Genomic DNA, 17977 nt, shown 5'->3' with positions numbered 1-17977 from the left:
TAAAGAGCAGCAGTAAAATAACAATAGCGAGGTTATACACAGGGGGCACCGGCACAGAATCAATGGAAACCATGCATTTGATACGATTTAAAAAATTCCACTCCAGCCATTACTACGAGCCTGTCCTCCCCAATTAAGGTGCCACCAACCTCATGTGATAGGCAGGCAGACTAGGGGTCAGGTTAGAGGCCATTTAAGCCCAGTAGGCTGAGGTGCAGTAGACTAGCCCATATCTTCTGCCTTTATTTCCAGGTCAGGGCTCTATACTGATTTTTATTTTTTTTGGTCAAGGGGCACGTGTGCGCCCAAGTTAAAAAATGTAGGAGCACACAAAGAAATTTAGGAGCAATGAAATATATTTGACGTAACAAGCCATTTTCTTTGTAGCAATGGCGCAAGGGTGACGGTCATGAATCTACTCTGTGTATTCTCCATGGCACTCAGGGGCTGCCGCACACGTTTTTTTATTTTATTGTCACTCTGGTGCTCCAAATAAATATGTCAGGTCTCACAGCAAAATATTTAGGCACATATGCAAGTAAAATGGTTACACTGTACAGCCCTAATGGTATACTGAAGGTCAGAGACACGGGCATTAAGCACAAGGATCTGTCTCTCAGTAAGGCAGCAGCAGGAGTGTTGTAGACAAAAGGAAGTCGATAACCCCTTAAACCAACCATGGGGATTCAAACCCCATCAGCTTCCTGTTAGCTTTGCACTCTGCTTCATTAGCGCTGTCTGGCTTATGACTTTTATCCATAGAGAATGATAGAAACCTCTAGTGACCAAAAGGCTATTTTAGCATGGACAGCGCCATTGAGGGCTTCCACCATGCTTCGGCCATTTTAAAGTAGTCAACTCGGTGGCGATTCCTATGGGTTGTAGCCTCCATGGCGCTGCCCATGCGGTCACAGATGCCATAATAGCACAGATATAAAGATGAGTCCTCTATCTCTCTCTATGCTTAAGCCTCAGAGATAATGGGTCTGGTCCCTGCCAAGGCGCTGCGGCAGAGGAAATGGTAACAGACACCACCGCGACTGGAAAAGTTGAGCTAGTTCAAACTTAAACACAGCATCAGAGGGGGGAGAAAGAGAGTGACTAATGAGCTTGAAAAGCCACAGAGTTAATTGAAACACTGAAAGGCAGCTGAGGCATGGGGCAAGGCAGTGCTCATCATGACGACGGCGGAAATGTTTTAATTGGCAGGCTTGGGGGACCTCATCACTCAGGCCTGTGACCAGTGTTAGGGACCCCGTATTGGCCTGCGTCTCGTCCGACCTCGGCCCAACACAACAGTAACACAACAAATATTTTTTTCCTACAGCAGCTGCACTGCAACACCCCTGTGACACCAGTGTTTACAAACAAGCATGTTGCTACACAGTCCTGTCCCCTTGGACCATTTAGTCACCCTGTTCTATGTCAAAGGTCCACTGCAGTAACAGTAATTGGTGAATGGCGACATCTAGTGGTGTAGTATATCTCGCTCTCTCAGGACAGACTTCGGACCACCTAAATCTAACCAGCTTAGACATCTACTATTAATGTTTCAACAGTGTTGAACAGATCAGGACCTGGAGACAGGCTGTGTTTGGTCAGTGTCAGCCAATCAGCATGTCTGGCCTCATGGGTTTATTTTGGCACTCTGCCCTGAATGATACAGGATCAGGAACTGCTAGGGGCTACACACCCAGAGTGAGGAGCAGAGCAGAGCACAGGCACACACAGAGGCACACAGTCAGTCAGACAGAGGCACATAGACACAAACACACACACTCTCTCTCTCAACCACCACTTCTAAGGGCTGTAGCCCTCTCTCCCTTTCCTTGTCTTATTCAGTCAGTGTGGGGAACTCCAGTGTGTGTGTCACAGACAGTCAAGGGGAACTGCTGGAGGTGAGCGTGAGGTGTTATAGAAACACCACAGGGCTGTGGTGCATGGTCTGGTCTCATCTTCCTGATGCTCAAACCCTGCCCTGTAATCAGTGGCCAGGAGTCCCAGGGCCCAGGGACCTGTATCCTGTATGGAACAATACACCCAATATACCTCAGGACACCTGCACACTGACCAGAACACCACTAACCCCAGGCCTGAATACTTTATGGGACAGAGAATGAGATGTACTGATGGGAATAAACCCCTGGTCCTTACAGAGAATATGATGCTTATGGGAAGAGGTGCAGTGAGAAAAGCCTGTATCTAAACTAGAATGATTCGTTAAGCAAATCTAGTACAGTAGCAACACTTCATCAGGGTGAAGGCTAAATCACCAGTGTGACTGTTGCCCTCGAGTGTATTTTTAAATTATTTTAATGTCACCTTTATTTAACCAGTTAGGCCAGGTGAGAACAAGATCTCATTTACAACTGTGACCTGGACAAAATTTACCCTCAAGTAGATAATGAAACATGTTCAATTTGGTTTAAATAATGAAAAAACAAAGTGTTGGAGAAGAACGTAAAAGTGCAATATGTGCTATGTAAGAAAGCTAATGTTTCAGTTCCTTGCTCAGAACATGAGAACATATGAAAGCTGGTGGTTCCTTTTAACATGAGTATTCAATATTCCCAGGTAATACGTTTTAGGTTGTAGTTATTATATAACTATTTCCCTCTATACCATTTGTATTTTATTAACCTTTGACTATTAGATGTTTTTATAGGCACTTTAGTATTGACAGTGTAACAGTATACCCTCCGTACAGCCACCACATCGAAGCAGCGTTGCCCATGCAGAGCAAGGGAAACAACCACCCCAAGGCTCAGAGAGAGTTTGAAACGCTATTAGCGCGCACTAACTGGACAGCCATTTCACTTCGGTCACACCAGCCTCATCTCGGGAGTTGATAGGTTTGAAGTCATAAACAGCACAATGCTTGACGCACAAAGAAGAGCTGCTGGCAAAACGCACGAAAGGGCTGTTAGAATTCATGTTTAGCACCTGCTTCTGCCTACCACCGCTCAGTCAGATACTTAGATACTTGTATGCACAGTCAGATTATATGCAACACAGGACACGCTAGATAATATCTAGTAATACCATCAACCACGTGTAGTTAACTGGTGATTATGATTGTTAACTGTAAGGTTGCAAGATTGCATCCAACGAGCTGAAAGGTGAAAATCTGTCTTTCTGCCCCTGAACGCATTCTTCTTCAACACTTTGTTTTTGCATTATTTAAACTGTTCCTGGGCCGTAATTGAAAATAAGAATGTGTTCTTAACTGACTTGCCTAGTTAAATAAAGATTAAATAAAGGTGTAAAAATTGTTATGACAACTTGAAATCGTCCCTAATTAATCGGCCATTCCGATTAATCGGTCGACCTCTAGTGCAGACTATGTACAAGTAGAGATACTGGGGTGCAAAAGAGCAAGAGGATAAGTAACAATATGGGGATGAGGTAGTTGGGTGTGCCATTTACAGATTGGCTATGTACAGGTACTGTGATTGGTAAGCAGCACTGACAGCTAATGCTTCAAGTTAGAGAAGGAGATGAGACTCCAGCTTCAGTGATTTTTTTTTTACAATTCTTTCCAGTCATTTGCAGCAGAGAACTGGGAGGAAAGGCGGCCAAAGTAAGTGTTGGCTTTGGGGGTGACCAGTAAATATACCTGCTGGAGCGCGTGTTACGGGTGGAATTTTCTATGGTGACCAGTGAGCTGAAATAAGCCGGGCTTTACATACGGAGAATGTATGCACACATGACTGTAAGTCGCTTTGGATAAAAGCGTCTGCTAAATGGCATATATTATTATATTATTATTATTACCAAGCATAGACTTAAAGATGACCTGGAGCCAGTGGGTTTGGTAACGAAAATGTAGTGAGGGCCAGCCAAAGAGATCATACAGGTCGCAGTGGAAGGTAGTATATGGGGCTTTGGTGACAAAAGGGATGGAATTGTGATAAACTACATCCAGTTTGCAGAGTAGAGTGTTGGTGGCTACTTTGTAAATGACTTTACCGAAGTCAAGGATCGGTAGGATAGTCAGTTTTACGAGGGTCTGTTTGGCAGCATGAGTGAAGGAGGCTTTGCTGCGAAATAGGAAGCAGATTCTAGATTTGATTTTGGATTGGAGATGCTTAATTTGAGTCTGGATGGAGAGTTTACAGTCTAACCAGACACCATGATATTTGTAGTTGTCCACATATTCTAAGTCAGAACCGAGTAGGGATGCTAGGCGGGCGGGCAGCAATCGGTTGAAGAGCATGCATTTAGGATTACATGCATTTAAAAGCAGTTGGAGGCCTCGGAAGGAGTGTTATGGCATTGAAGCTCATTTGGAGGTTTGTTAGAAGTGTCCAAGGGAGGGACGGATGTATACAGAATGGTGTCGTCTGCGTAGAGGTGGATCAGAGAATCACCAGCAGCAAGAGTGACATCATTGATATATACTGAGAAAAGAGTCGGCCCGAGAATTGAACCCTGTGGCACCCCCACAGAGAATGCCAGAAGTCCGGACAACTGCCCCTCCATTTTGACACACTGAACTCTGTCTGCGAAGTAGTTGGTGAACCAGGCGAGGCAGTCATTTGAGAAGCCAAGGCTATTGAGTCTACCGATAAGAATGCAGTGATTGACAGAGTCGAAAGCCTTGGCCAGGTCGATGAAGACGGCTGCACAGAACTGTCTTTTATATATGGCGGTTATGATATCTATGGCGGTTATGAAGGTTTAGGACCTTGAGCATGGCTGAGGTGCACCCATGTCCAGCTCGGAAACCAGATTGCATAGTGGAGATGGCACGGAAGGCACGGTGGGATTCGAAATGGTCGGTGATCTTTTTGTTAACTTGGCTATCAAAGATTTTAGAAAGGCAGGGCAGGATGGATATAGGTCTAACCGTTTGTTTCTAGAGTGTCTCCCACTTTGATGAGGGGGATCAACGCGGCAGCTTTCTAATCTTTAGGGATCTCAGACGATACGAAAGAGAGGTTGAATAGGCTAGTAATAAGTAATAGGGGTTGCAACAATTTCTGCGGATAATTTTAGAAATAGAGGGTCTAGATTGTCTAGTCCATCTGATTTGTAGGGATCCAGATTTTGCAGCTCTTTCAGAACATCAGCTGTCTGGATTTGGGTGAAGGAGAAGCAGGGGGGGACAGCCAGGTGGAAATTGAATGGCCAGCAGTATTTTTTTATTTATTGAAATGATCGATTATCGTAGATTTATTGGTGGTGACAATATTTCCTATCCTCAGAGCAGTGGGCAGCTGGTAGGAGGTGCTCTTATTTTCCATGGACTTTACAGTGTCCCAAAACTTTTGGGAATTAGTGCTACAGGATGCAAATTTCTGTTTGAAAAAGCTAGCCTTAGCTTTCCTAACTGAATGAGTATGTTGGTTCCTGACTTCCCTGAAAAGTTGCATATTGCAGGGGCTATTCGATGCCAATGCATAACGCCACAGGATGTTTTTGTGCTGGTCAAGGGCAGTCAAGTCTGGGGTGAACCAAGGGCTATATCTGTTCTTAGTTCTACATTTTTTGAACGGGGCATGCTTATTTAAGGAAAGCACTAAGGATAGAGGAAAGCACTTTTAAAGAGCAACCAGGCATCCTCTACTGACGGGATGAAGTTAATGTCCTTCCAGGATACCCGGGCCAGGTCAATTAGAAAGGCCTGCTCGCTGAAGTGTTTTAGGGAGCGTTTCACAGTGATGAGGCGTGGTCGTTTGACCGAGGACCCATTACGCACGCAGGCAATGAGGCAATGATCTCTTAAATCCTGGTTGAAGACAGCAGAGGTGTATTTAGAGGACAAGTTGGACAGGATGATATCTAAGAGGGTGCCCATGGTTACGGATTTAGGGTTGTACCTGGTAGGTTCCTTGATTATTTGTATGAGATTGAGGGCATCTAGCTTAGATTGTAGGACGGCTGGGGTGTTAAGGGCACAGCTGGGGGCTGAAGGGGGTCTATAACAAGCGGCAACAGTGAGATACTTGTTTCTGGAGAGGTGGATTTTTAAAAGTAGAAGCTTGAATTGTTTGGGCACAGACCTGGATAGTATAACATCCTGAAGAGTTCTATCTCTACAGAAGATTGCAACTCCACCCCCTTTGCAGTTCTATCTTGTCGGAAAATGTTATAGTTAGGGATGGAAATTTCAGGATTTTTGGTGGCCTTCCTAAGCCAGGATTCAGACACGGCTAGGACATCCGGGTTGGCGGAGTGTGCTAAAGCAGTGCATGAAACAAACTTAGGGAGGAGGCTTCTAATGTTAACATGCATGAAACCACGGCTTTTACGGTTACAGAAGTCAAGAAATGAGAGCGCCTGGGGAATGGGAGAGACTAGGTGCTGCAGGCCCTGGGTTAACATATTCTGTTCCTCTGGTGATGTAGAGGAGTAGGATAAGGTCTAACAGGGTAAAGGGAAAAAATAACAGCATTTATCAGCAGGAAAAACAGCTGACTGGTGAGGTTGACCCTGTGTGCAATAAGGTCTTATCAAATGATGTTTGTATCTATTCGACATCACAACAGTTGATGACAGTGCTATTTGGTTTACACATAGAGAAGAGGGAGACTGTGTAGACGATACATCTGTGAGCTCAAACCCATGTAAAAACCGTGACGATACATTAGACTGAACAACACCAGATGTAATATTTGACAAATTCAAACTAAAGAGCTTTAACAGGAAGTGCTGTATCCAGGGACCACAGATGGATATTAACCATGTACCTCTATGTAGATAACTCTGGTGCAATACTGGGGATGTTGTGAATGGTCCCTGACAAATAAACACGTCAATACACTCTGGCCTGTAGATTGGTAGCCAGTAGACTAGCCGTCCCCCCGATGACCAGGTGGTGAGCTGAGAAGTTTAACAGGTCAGTGAAGATGTCACTCAGGTGGTAGGCCATGGAAACGGGGACATGGCTGTCTCCAACACTGGATGAAAGATAAAGAGTCAGTTACTGCAGTGAAGATGCCTTTACACAGATTTAACATCATCCGAGAGGACTTTATATATCTCTAGTGTATCTATTGCTTGCTTGCAAGTTTTATAGGCCATCTTTTTCAAAACTAAGCAAATATACAAAGCACTATAAACAACACAGACTCCAGAGGAAGATGAAGACGTACTAGTCTTCAGATGGCTTCACACTGTTTACACTGTCCTTCTGAGAGCCTGTTCTCCTGGTTGACTCCCGAATCCCATAGGGGGCTGAGAATTAAACAAACACAAAAATGAAAGACAAGAAATTTGAACAGACTTAAATCCGAACAAATTACAAAGAATGTGGACTTCAACAGACTAAGACGTTTTACTCATGTATGACTGTACAAGAGACATTACTGGATGGAGGACCCGACATGGGAAGAGAACACACAGAGCTCTAGGATAAGAACGTACGGTCAGTGATGATGGTATCAAAGAGCACTCCGTCCCTCCAGATAGGCTTGGAGGCGTCAGACACAAGGACGTCCACATACAGCTTCTCTGAGCCGTACTGACGCAGGTTGGCTCTGATGTTCTCATCTGGACCCCTCCACTTCTGGTTCTTACGACTCGCTTTGCCTGAAAAATAAACCAAAATACTATTATACAGCAATGCACTGGGTTGTAATTAGGGCCGGGACGATACCAGTATCGCGATACTCCTTAGTATCGTGGCAAGGAAACAAAACACAAAGTGGATTTAACTTCTTTAGGAAAACAGCCCTAATGTTGGAACCATTATATTGTCATCCAGATTCATATTTATTTATTTTCCAAGCTATAGCACATAATATTTTACATGCACACAGGTGTAAAAGGACCAGTAGAGTTTGATCTACTTCTTGATTTCTTTGCCATGTAAAAAATTGAGATTGTGGTTATCGTCCCGGTCCTAGTTGTAATCATATCACATATCAAGTGTTAGGCCTATAGGACAATACAATTGGATTTGAGCTGAAATGAGCACAGGAAAAATTGAAGTGTTTAAAAAGATAATAGAAAGAGCATAACCAACAATGTTCATCATATAAATGGATTAACTTGCTTGCCAAAGCACAAGATGTTTAGCTCTGGGTTCCAAAGTAAGAGGAAGTAAACAAGGCCATTTCTAGTATATTACCTATCCCATGGATGGTGTTGTAATCAATATCTGTTCCACAGACATATGCACCAAAATGAGAGCATGCAACCAGGAGGCTACCTGAGAGAGAGAAAAAATATCCAATAAGCACTATCCTTGGGTTCAGCGAAGATGCAGTGTATTTCTGCAAGTGTCAGTTCAAAGACCAAAAGTAACTTTTCTCTTACCAGTCCCAACGAAGGGGTCGTAGACCAGGTCGTAAGCTTTGACCCTAGCATGGTTGGCCATGATAAAAGACAACCCAGCATCCATACTGGTGTTACCTATGAAGTGCCTGTTCTTCACACTGTGAGAGCGAATCAACTCGCGCTGGCCATCTGCAATCTAAGGAACATACAGTTGATAAGACAAGACCAAATATAGGCTTACCTTTATCACTAAATGAAACAGTGCTTCTCAACCTGGTACCTGGCTTATACACGGGGGACTTGGGAAGACTCATAAGGACATAGGCCTCATAATAAGTTTCACAAGAGGGAATACTTCAGGCAGACCAAAATGTGATTGGCAACCAAAGAAGGTTAACAACCACTGCGGTAAATAACATGAATGAGTTACAGTAATTAATCATTTGTATAATGACACAGAAATGAAGGAGCACACAGCATACGGACTCACCCATCTCCCAAAGTAGATGTAGAGTGGCTCGTCTGGGATGTTGTTAGGGTCAGTTCCATAGTCCTCCAACAGACAGAAGATGTGTTTAGGGTTCCGTAGATTGACCCTTCCCTCGAAGGAGAGATATTCCATTGCCTTGGGGGAGGAAGACCACAGGGTAACTTGTCCAGGTGTCATGGTGCATACTGCATATCAGTGCCTCCCTTTAACACAATAGTGCAGTACAAAAGGTAGCGTAAATGGACTTTTCTGGGCTCAATCTTAAATACAAATTTCAAGTCAAGTGTATCATACTCACATCTATCTTCTTAATTCTATCTTCGAACTCTAGAGTCTTGTTGAAAGTGTAGACATTGATTTTGTATGTGGAGTCTTTTTGTAGGAAGGGTGACTGTTGGGAGAGGTAAATTTACACACATTAGATACTCCACATTAGTGGAGTAGTTTGCCCTCTATTTAGATAGTAAAGTTATTTCTCACAAACCATGTTCTCTGTTGGATATTTCAAGAGCGAGGTCCTGAGTTCAATGTGTGTTCTGCCATGACCCCATAGCTCAAATGCAGACCTAGGTGATAAACAAATAACCACAAAAAGATCATTACAATTACTGTGACATTCAAGTTGAGAATCACCTCAGAAGAGAAGGGCTGATGAGCAATGCTGCAGTACCCATCTAACTCTTTTCATTGCAACTCCATTGTTGATCTGTCCCACTTACTTTGCACAAACAGTTCTGGCCATGATGCTGTTGACATCTTCCTCTGACAAGCCATTCAGGCGCCAGAATGGAGACTGGGGAGAAGAATAGCAGATTTTAGGATTTGAGTAGCCTATGCATGGACACATGGCCAACTTCTCCCTTCATTATGGGCCGGCAAAGGATTATTGGTGTCTCTGAGGGGTCTTTGGCCTGGTTTGCTAACTACCTCTCTCATAGAGTGCAGTGTATAAAGTCAGAAAATCTGCTGTCTCAGCCACTGCCTGTCACCAAGGGAGCACCCCAAGGCTCAATCCTCTTCCCAATTTACATCAACAACTTAGCTCAGGCAGTAGGATGCCCTCTTATCCATTTATATGCAGATTAATGTGTTAAACGCTCTACAACAAAGCTTTCTCAATGTCCAACAAGCTTTCCCTACTCTTAACCTTGTGCTAAACACCTCCAAAACAAAGGTCATGAGGTTTGGTAAGAAGAATTCACCTCTTCCCACAGATGTTAATACTACCTCTAAGTGTTTAGAGCTTGAGGTAGTCACCTCATACAAGTACTTGGGAGTATGGCTAGACGGGACACTGTCCATCTCTCAGCACATATCCATGCTGCAGGCTAAGGTTAAATCTAGACATGGTTTCCTCTATCGTACTCGCTCCTATTTCACCCCAGCTGCCAAACTAACCCTGATTCAGATGACCATCCTACCCATGCTAGATTACGGAAACATAATTTATAGATCGGCAGGTAAGGGTGCTCTCGAGCGGCTAGATGTTGTTTACTATTCAGCCATCATATTTTCCACCAATGCTCCTTATAGAACACTCATCTGTAAATTGGTCATCTCTGTATACCTGCCGCAAGACCCACTGGTGGGTGCTTATTTATAAAACCCTCTTAGGCCTCACTCCCCCCCCCATCTACTGCAGCCCTCATCCTCCACATACAACACCTGTTCTGCCAGTCACATTCTGTTAATTAAAAGTTCCCAAATCGCACACATCCCCTGGGTCGCTCCTCTTTTCAGTTTGCTGCAGCTAACAACTGGAATGAGCTGCAACAAACACTCAAACTGGACAGTTTTTTCTCAATCTCTTCATTCAAAGACTCAATCATGGACACTCTTACTGACAGGGGTGTCTGCTTTGTGTGATGAATTGTTGTCTCTACCTTCTTGCCCTCTGTGCTGTTGTCTGTGCCCAATAATGTTTGTACCATGTTTCGTGCTGCTACCATGTTGTGTTGTCATGTGTTGTTGCCTTGCTATGTTGTTGTTGTCTTAGGTCTCTCTTTATGTAGTGTCTCTCTTGTTGTGATGTGTGTTTTGGCCTATATTTATATTGTATTTATTTTTAATCCCAGGACTCCCGTCCCTGCAGGAGGCCTTTTGCCTTTTGGTAGGCCGTCATTGTAAATAAGAATTTGTTCTTAACTGACTTGCTTAAATAAGTTAAATAAAGGTCAAATACAATTTTAAAAAATTGGTATGGCTATCAGGCAAATAATACATATGGACACTAACTTATTTTACCTTTTCTTTGAAGTTTTCACCTGGATCAAACGGTTTGCCCCTGAGGGACAGCAGCGCCCTAATCTCCTGTAATGTTACGATGTACAAGAAATAAAATCAGAACATTTCTGAAGAATTCAAACATGACAGCTTGCAGCTTGTAACGTTACTAGCTTAGCAAGCTAATGTATCGGGAGAAATGCCGTAATGAGACACCACCATCTTTAGAGATGGAGAGAAATAACACAACATGTACAGTTTGACAGAGAGGTACGACATTGATATGCATATACCGGTAGCCTGAAGTCAACATTGTCGTGGGCCAAATGTATCAAATATTGTAGGCATGTTCTGCTACAGTGGATCGCCATGTTCGCGTTCCCACGCAAAATATATCCGGCTAGAAACCGCGTCCCCGGGAATATTAGTTCCTGTCAGTTCGAAAAACAAATACCACTTTACCAGCAATGAATGTGCATTGCATGTATTTTGGCAACGCAAAATTAAAGAGTATGTTTCAGTTTTGTCATCAACGTCCAAATAATTGAGTGCTTATAATTCTGTATGGCTGCTACATAACTGCTTCATAAATTAGGGTGAATCATTTTACTGTAGAGAGAGCTAATGATCCACCAACTAAACATATCCCAAAGTTAAGCAGCTTTACTTCAGAACATTGCTCACTGACAGGGCACGTGACACCAACATTTAGCTACTTGCGTCACCACCACATTGTCATTGGCTACTTTGGATGCCGATCAGTGTCTTTCACTGCGGGTAGAAAAATAATCCGATTCAACACTGTTCTAATGTAAAGTTCCATAGCATGGATACAATGTTGCTAACAGACACATGTTCCTCAGGCTATGTCAGTGTTCGTGACAAGAAGTGTAAGGTACCTCAAATTCGACACGGACAGAAGAAGAAAATCTCGGAATAAGCAATACATCGATTTTGACATTGTAGCAGTGACACTTGTCACCTTACCGTATGTATGTCACTTTCAGTTTACAGATGTGTGCTCACCTTGCATTCCTAGATTTCTTGTAATGTAACATTTATTTGTGTGAGATAAATTAAATGTTTTTCATGTTTAAATCAATCTGGAACAGGAGCCTAACAATCTGAGAGGGCACAAAGTAAGTGAGGATGGCAGAGGGGTGGTCCCATTCATGAAATGGGCAAATTTAGCATTTTTCAAACATCTGAAGTAGCTTTTTTCCTGCAATCTAGAGTCACTATGCTTAATTCTATTTTTAAAATATGTATATTTTTCTGCATATCTAAGCATACCTCTTGAGCTCTCTATTCTCCTGACTGGTGCTTATTTTTTTCAAAGAAACTAAATATGCTTCTCTGCATCTCTACTAAAGTCTAGGTAAAATATTCAAAGGAATGTGGGTCTTATTCAGTACATTTAGTAATTGCTAGCTTTTCAAAAGACTACCAACCTTGCCTGCAGGCTTGCCAACTAAGATAGTTAGACAAGCTAGCAACTCTAGCCTGATAAATAGCCTGAAATAGCTTCTTGGTAGCTAGTTATGAGGTTGGGAGATTGGGAACCTATCTGGACTAGCGAAAGCCAACTTCATAGGATTGCTACAATAGGTGGCTAGTATTATTATAGAGAAACAACAAAAGATTTAACAAAAAATGTAAATAATATATATACACTGAATACAAATATAAACACAACGTGCAACTATTACAAAGATTATACTGAGTTACTAGTCATAGATACCTTAAAAATAAAAGTAGGGGCGTGGGTCAGAAAACCAATCATTATCTGGTGTGACCACCATTTGCCTCAAGCAGCGCAACACATCTCCTTCTTAAAGAGTTGATCAGGCAGATTGTGGCCTGTGAAATGCTGTCCCACTCCTCTTCAATGTCTGTGTGAAGTTGATGGATATTGGTGGGAACTGAAACACACTGTCATACACATCAATCCAGAGCATCCCAAACATGCTCAGTGGGTGACATATCTGGTGAGTATGCAGGCCATGGAAGAACTGGGACATTTTCAGCTTCCAGAAATTGTGTACAGATCTTTGCGTCATGGGGCCGTGCATTATCATGCTGAAACATGAGGTGATGGCGACGGATGAATGACACAATGGGCCTCAGGATTTCGTCACGGTATCACTGTGCATTCAAATTGCCACCGAAAAAAATGCAATTGTGTTAGGTGTCCATAGCGTATGCTATGAAATGGAGAAAGGATAAATTTTCACTAAGGTACAAAAGTTTGGACACACCTAGTCATTCAAGGGTTTTTCTTTAATTGAACTATTTTCGACATTGTATAATAATAGTGAAGACATCAGAACTATGAAATAACACATATGGAATCATGTGGTAACCAGAAAAATGTTAAACAAATCCAAATATATTTTATATTTGAGATTCTTCAAAGTAGCCACCCTTTGCCTTGATGACAGCTTTGCAAACTCTTAACATTCTCTCAACCAGCTTCACCTGGAATGCTTTTCCAACAATCTTGAAGGAGTTCCCACACATGTTGAGCACTTGCGGGCTGCTTTTCCTTCACTCTGCGTTCCAACTCATCCCAAACCATATCAATTGGGTTGAGGTCAGGTGATTGTGTAGGCTAGGTCATCTGATGCAGCACTCCATCACTCTGCTTCTTGGTCAAATAGCCCTTACACAGCCTGGAGTATGTGTTGGGTCATTGTCCTGTTGAAAAGCAAATGACAGTCCCACTAAACCAGATGGAATGGTGTATCGCTGCAGAATGCTGTGATAGCCATGCTGGTGCCTTGAATTCTAAATAAATCACTTAAATAAATCTCCTCCATGCTTCACTGTGGGAACTACACATGCTGAGATCATCCGTTCACCTACTATGCGTCTCACAAAGACACGGCAGTTGGAACCAAAAATCTCTAATTTGGACTAATCAGACCAAAGGACAGATTTCCACCAGTCTAATGTCCCTTGCTTGTGTTTCTTGACCCAAGCAAGTATCTTCTTCTTCTTGGTAACCTTGAGTTGTGGTTTCTTTTCAGCAATTTGACCATGAAGGCCTGATTCACACAGTCTCCTCTAAACAGTTGATGTTGAGATGTGTCTGTTGAACTCTGTGAAGCATTTATAGTGGGGCAAAAAAGTATTTAGTCAGCCACCAATTGTGCAAGTTCTCCCACGTCATTTTCATCATAGTTACACTTCAACTATGACAGACAAAATGAGAAGAAAAAAATCCAATTTATTTGCAAATTATGGTGGAAAATAAGTATTTGGTCAATACCAAGAGTTTATCTCAATACTTTGTTATATACCCTTTGTTGGCAATGACAGAGGTCAAACGTTTTCTGTAAGTCTTCACAAGGTTTTCACACACTGAGCTGGTATTTTGGCCCATTCCTCCATGCAGATCTCATCTAGAGCAGTGATGTTTTGGGGCTGTTGCTGGGCAACACAGACTTTCAACTCCCTCCAAAGATTTTCTATGGGGTTGAGATCTGGAGACTGGCTAGGCCACTCCAGGATCTTGAAATGCTTCTTACGAAGCCACTCCTTCGTTGCCCGGGCGGTGCGTTTGGGATCATTGTCATGCTGAAAGACCCAGCCATGTTTCATCTTCAATGCCCTTGCTGATGGAAGGAGGTTTTCACTCAAAATCTCACGATACATGGCCCCATTCATTCTTACCTTTACACGGATCAGTCGTCCTGGTCCCTTTGCAGAAAAACAGCCCCAAAGCATGATCTTTCCACCCCCATGCTTCACAGTAGGTATGGAATTCTTTGTCCTCCAAACACAACGAGTTGAGTTTTTACCAAAAAGTTATATTTTGGTGTCATCTGACCATATGACATTCTCCCAATCTTCTTCTGGATCATTCAAATGCTCTCTAGCAAACTTCAGACGGGCCTGGACATGTACTGGCTTAAGCAGGGGGACACGTCTGGCACTGCAGGATTTGAGTCCCTGGCGGCATAGTGGGTTACTGATGGTAGGCTTTGTTACTTTGGTGCCAGCTCTCTGCAGGTCATTCACTAGGTCCCCCCGTGTTCTGGGATTTTTACTCACCGTTCTTGTAATCATTTTGACCCCACAGGGTGAGATCTTGCGTGGAGCCCCAGATCAAGGGAGATTATCAGTGGTCTTATATGTCTTCCATTTCCTAATAATTGCTCCCACAGTTGATTTCTTCAAACCAAGCTGCTTACCTATTGCAGATTCAGTTTTCCCAGCCTGGTGCAGGTCTACAATTTTGTTTCTGGTGTCCTTTGACAGCTCTTTGGTCTTGGCTATAGTGGAGTTTGGAGTGTGACTGTTTGAGGTTTTGGACAGGTGTCTTTTATACTGATAACAAGTTCAAACAGGTGACATTAATACAGGTAACGAGTGGAGAACAGAGGAGCCTCTTAAAGAAGAAGTTACAGGTCTCTGAGAGCCAGAAATCTTGCTTGTTTGTAGGTGACCAAATACTTATTTTCCACCATCATTTTTTAAATAAATAAATTAAAAATCCTACAATGTGATTTTCTAGATTTTTTTCCAATTTTGTCTGTCATAGTTGAAGTATACCTATGATGAAAATTACAGGCCTCTCTCATATTTTTAAGTGGGAGAACTTGCACAATTGGTGGCTGACTAAATACTTTTTTGCCCCACTGTATTTGGGCTGCAATTTCTGAGGCTGGTAAACTCTAATGAACGTATCCTCTGCTTCAGAGGTAGCTCTGGGTCTTCCTTTCCTGTGGCAGTCCTCATGAGAGCCAGTTTCATCATAGCACTTGATGGATTTTGCAGCCGCACTGACTGACCTTCTTGTCTTAAAATAATGATGGACTGTTGTTTCTCTGCTTATTTGAGCTGTTCTTGCCATAATATGGACTTGGTCTTTTACCAAATAGGGCTATCTTCTGTATACCACCCCTACCTTATCACAACACAACTGATTGGCTCAACACATTAAGAAGGAAAGAAATTCCACAAATGACCTTTTAACAACGTACACCTGTTAATTGAAATGCATTCCAGGTGACTACCTCATGAAGCTGGTTGAGAGAATGTCAAGAGTGTTTAAAGCTGTCATCAAGGCAAAGGGTGGCTACTTTGAAGAATCTCAAATATAACATATATTTTGATTTGTTTTTTGGTTACTACATAATTCCATGTGTTATTTCATAGTGTTGATGTCTTCACTATTTTTCTACAATGTAGAACATTTAAAAATAAATAAAAAATGTGAAATTAGTAGGTGTGTCCAAACTCTTGACTGGTACTGTATATATATATATATTTTTTTAAATTACATGACAAATTTGAGGGGGCATGTGCCTCTGTGTGTCCTATGGGCATGATACCTCTGATCTGGAAGAACTCTCACCTTCATCAGAGCATTAGTAGGATGATGACCTGTTATTATAACTAATATAGTTTACCATAACTTTATTCAGGGTGTAATTAATGGTTTAAATAGGTTATTTCTGAGGATTAATTTGTGTCTTCATAAATTAGAAATAGGCCTAGGCTACCATACAGACATGTAATTGTGCTCTCAACAGTTGGTCATTGAAACTTTTATTACACCCACAGAAAATGAACTATGCCTAAAAGTGGACAAACCACTTAATACGTACAAGACATCTGAAACACCACCATGGAGAACAACGATGCACCTGTCGAGTTTAACGATGACAGGACAGTGTGTGTGACATCAGTGAAAGGGTTAAAGGAGAACTGGCAGAGATGGTCCAACAAGCACCAGGAGTACCAGAAACACAACCCCTTCAGTAACAACCAGGGGGCTATGGTGAATGTGACTGCCCAGCAGCAGAGGCTCCAAAGGGACCAGGATGGCTACGGGAGGCCCCTTGAGGGCTCCTTGACAGAGCAGAGGGGCAGGGACGCCCACGTCCACATCACCCGGGAGGTGGAGGAGCTCTGCCAGATGATCAGGGACATCGGGGAAAGCCGTGGCAGTGGGGACGGAGGCAGCGAGGAGAGACCTGTGGTGACGGTGGAGTTTGGGAAGCTGTTTGAGCACTATGTGAACATCTCCAACAAGGTGGTGGGGATCCTGCTGAGGGCCAGAAAACAAGGCCTGGTCAGCTTTGAAGGGGAGATGTTGTGGCAGGGGCAGGATGACCGGGTCCTCATCACACTGCTACAGTGACCAGGATGAAATGACAAGGTCGCCATTATGCTGCTTCAGTGACCAGGTTTATGCAGCCGACGGACAAGACAGTAACCAAGGCCCTGTCCAGAAACATCCCCTAGCTCTTTAGGCATTTGTGTAGTTGTGAAAGGATTGGCTAGGTCTAAGCAATATGGTGAAAATTACATTAGGTAGCAAGGTGCAGCAACACCTACCCAATTCTTTCAGGTTTACACCTGCACCTAGCAAGGGTAGTTGTTTCTGGGCAGGGCCCAAGAGAACCAACCTGTGGCAGCAGTGACATGCAATATGGTGCTGTAGGATGAACCTGAGCTTATTGGCCTGAATGGACTTTGCGTTGCATTCCCAGTTACACCAGTACACTGTAATCTACACAGCGTTTACAATGTTCCTTAGCAATCTTTGTAATTAGACAGAGGAAATGTGTACTTTCTATGGCACAAATACAACACACTGACACTGTAGGCTTATGTTAGAAATCCTGGGAGGCTATGAAACTGTATACATGGTTGACAATGTAGCAAAATGCATCACAATTATATTTACATTCAGGAGAAATAGCACATCACTTTTTGATCCACTGGCATTTGTGGAATTCACACTGTACTATATGCACATTGTTCAACCTAACAAGGGTTGTTTGAGGAATGCTTTTTCAGCTACTTGCACTCATGAAATATACTGTAACACTTTACTAATTTTGAAAAATAATTACTGTATTCCAAACATGTTTGTTTAGAAAGGAAAGCACTGATTTTTATCAATAAAGTCTTTAAAAAAAAACAAATCACCAAAACAGACTAATTCATGATACAATTGCATTAGAATGACAGGTAACACTTTATTTAAAGCCTGCATAACATAATACTTTTTAATAAGGCATTAGA

The 17977-nt window shown here is 42.7% G+C and overlaps 2 protein-coding genes across 3 annotated transcripts in view; one reads left to right on the top strand and one right to left on the bottom strand.

The window, feature by feature from the left end:
- LOC124006520 (tRNA (guanine(10)-N2)-methyltransferase homolog) overlaps positions 1–11553 on the bottom strand; it is a 28559-nt gene extending 17006 nt beyond the window's left edge. Inside the window, 12 exon segments of the mRNA XM_046316584.1 lie at positions 6767–6807; positions 6809–6902; positions 7098–7179; positions 7369–7533; positions 8075–8155; positions 8263–8419; positions 8714–8848; positions 9012–9104; positions 9198–9279; positions 9433–9506; positions 10958–11023; positions 11230–11553. Coding sequence (XP_046172540.1) covers positions 6767–6807; positions 6809–6902; positions 7098–7179; positions 7369–7533; positions 8075–8155; positions 8263–8419; positions 8714–8848; positions 9012–9104; positions 9198–9279; positions 9433–9506; positions 10958–11023; positions 11230–11307 — 1148 coding nt within the window. The 5' untranslated portion in view covers positions 11308–11553.
- Positions 11554–11694: 141 nt separating this feature from the next.
- LOC124006166 (actin-binding Rho-activating protein-like) lies at positions 11695–17891 on the top strand. Of its 2 annotated transcripts, none has more exons than XM_046315987.1 (2): positions 11695–11928; positions 16508–17891. In XM_046315987.1, the coding sequence occupies exon 2, from the start codon at positions 16572–16574 to the stop codon at positions 17085–17087; it is 516 nt and encodes a 171-aa protein (XP_046171943.1). In that variant the 5' UTR covers positions 11695–11928; positions 16508–16571; the 3' UTR covers positions 17088–17891. The 2 variants fall into 2 exon arrangements, with proteins under 2 accessions (XP_046171943.1, XP_046171942.1); XM_046315986.1 differs by having other exon boundaries at positions 11695–11924; positions 16508–17890.
- Positions 17892–17977: the final 86 nt, after the last annotated feature.

Source organism: Oncorhynchus gorbuscha, linkage group LG19 (genome assembly GCF_021184085.1).
Source record: "Oncorhynchus gorbuscha isolate QuinsamMale2020 ecotype Even-year linkage group LG19, OgorEven_v1.0, whole genome shotgun sequence".
NCBI classification, from domain to species: Eukaryota; Metazoa; Chordata; class Actinopteri; order Salmoniformes; family Salmonidae; genus Oncorhynchus; species Oncorhynchus gorbuscha.
The sequence above is the reverse complement of the archived record's forward strand: the minus strand, read 5'-3'. Positions and strand labels throughout refer to the sequence as shown.

Bases quoted from the DNA above. Each gene is read 5' to 3' on its own strand.
- LOC124006166 (XM_046315987.1), top strand. From the start codon at position 16,572: ATGGAGAACAACGATGCACCTGTCGAGTTTAACGATGACAGGACAGTG.